This window comes from Equus caballus, chromosome 1 (genome assembly GCF_041296265.1).
Source record: "Equus caballus isolate H_3958 breed thoroughbred chromosome 1, TB-T2T, whole genome shotgun sequence".
NCBI classification, from domain to species: Eukaryota; Metazoa; Chordata; class Mammalia; order Perissodactyla; family Equidae; genus Equus; species Equus caballus.
Window position 1 is genome coordinate 169,654,403 of NC_091684.1, and position 1,766 is coordinate 169,656,168.

Consider the following 1,766-nt stretch of genomic DNA (forward strand, 5'->3'; position numbering starts at 1 on the left):
AAAATGGTAGAAATACCATTTTTGTGAGAATGGATAGATAGGTACAGAGATAGTTGATAAATAGATACTCTATTAATTGTGAAGTCTAATATAATCTTCAAACACCTCTACAACACTCCTTCAAGAACTTATCACTTCCCGTCAAAAGTTATTTGAGTCGTAATGAAACTGTAATTGAGAATAAAGAAGCAATCCAGGTCAATATTTCAGTTTTAAAGAAAAAACTAGCTATTGATATGTCTTTATTTTCTATCTTAAGATGGTTTAAATATAAATCTTGTTCTCCATCTGTTTATACAGAGCCATATGATATTTGCTGGCCCTTACACAGCTCACAGACACATGAAAATCTCCAACAGTCTCAGCAACTCCAGCACTATCACTGGCTTCATCCTCCTGGGCTTCCCTTGCCCCAGGGAGGGGCAGATCCTCCTCTTTCTGCTCTTCTCTGTTGTCTACCTCCTGACCCTCATGGGCAATGGTTCCATCATCTGTGCTGTGCGCTGGGATCAGAGACTCCACACCCCCATGTACACCCTGCTCGCCAACTTCTCCTTCCTGGAGATCTGCTACGTCACCTCCACTGTCCCCAACATGTTGGCTAACTTCCTCTCTGATGCCAAGGTCATCTCCTTCTCTGGATGCTTTCTGCAGTTCTACTTTTTCTTCTCCTTGGGTTCTACAGAATGCTTTTTCTTGGCTATTATGGCATTTGATCGATACCTTGCCATCTGCTGGCCTCTACATTACCCCACTCTGATGACTGGACGTCTCTGCACCAATCTTGTGGTCAGCTGCTGGGTACTTGGTTTCCTCTGGTTCTTGATTCCCATCATCATCACCTCCCAGATGTCCTTCTGTGGATCTAGGATTATTGACCACTTCCTTTGTGACCCAGGTCCTCTAATGTCACTCACTTGCAGGAAAGCTCCTATGGTAGAGCTTGTCTTCTCCATGTTAAGTCCTCTGCCCCTCATCATTCCCTTCCTCTGTATCATGTGTTCCTATGCTCTGGTCCTCCGAGCTGTATTGAAAGTCCCTTCAGCAGCTGGGAGAAGAAAGGCTTTCTCCACCTGTGGGTCTCATCTGGCTGTGGTTTCACTGTTCTATGGCTCAGTACTGGTCATGTATGGGAGCCCAACAACTGAGCATGAAGCTGGAACACAGAAGATTGTGACTCTGTTTTATTCTGTTGTGACCCCACTCCTTAACCCTGTGATATATAGTCTTAGGAACAAAGAGATGAAAAAGGCCCTGGAGAAATTTCTGGGGATATGAAAAGTGTTGACCAAAAAGGCTCTTCAGGGGCTGACCTGGTGGCATAGTGGTTGAGTTCAAATGCTCTGCTTCAGCGGCCTGGACTTCATGGGTTCGCATCCTGGGTGCAGACCTACACATGGCTCATCAAGCTATGTTGTGGCAGCATCCCACATATAAAATAGAGGAAGATTGCCACAGATGTTAGCTCAACAAAAATCTTCCTCAAGCAAAAAGCGGAAGATTGGCAACAGATGTTAGTTGAGAGCCAATCTTCCTCATAAAGAAAAAAAGGCTCTGGGCAATTAGAGCCCACAATTGTATTTAACTTACTTACAAACATTTACAAAAATTGTATTTAATTTATTTTCTGGTTAGAACAAATTGGTTTTATTAAGATAATTGTTCATCCTAGTATTGACTAAAATCTCAATCACCTGTGAGTATGTGTCTGTTATTTATTTCTTCTCTTGGTTCTTGATTATCTATCCTTTTTCCCACCGTGCCTC

The 1,766-nt window shown here is 42.9% G+C and overlaps 1 protein-coding gene across 1 annotated transcript; it reads left to right on the forward strand.

Annotated features, from left to right (window-relative positions):
• Positions 1-342: 342 nt before the first annotated feature.
• OR11G2G (olfactory receptor family 11 subfamily G member 2G) lies at positions 343-1,278 on the forward strand. Its single transcript, XM_005603378.3, has one exon. It carries the CDS (start codon positions 343-345, stop codon positions 1,276-1,278), a length of 936 nt encoding a protein of 311 aa, XP_005603435.2.
• The last annotated feature ends 488 nt before the right edge of the window (positions 1,279-1,766 follow it).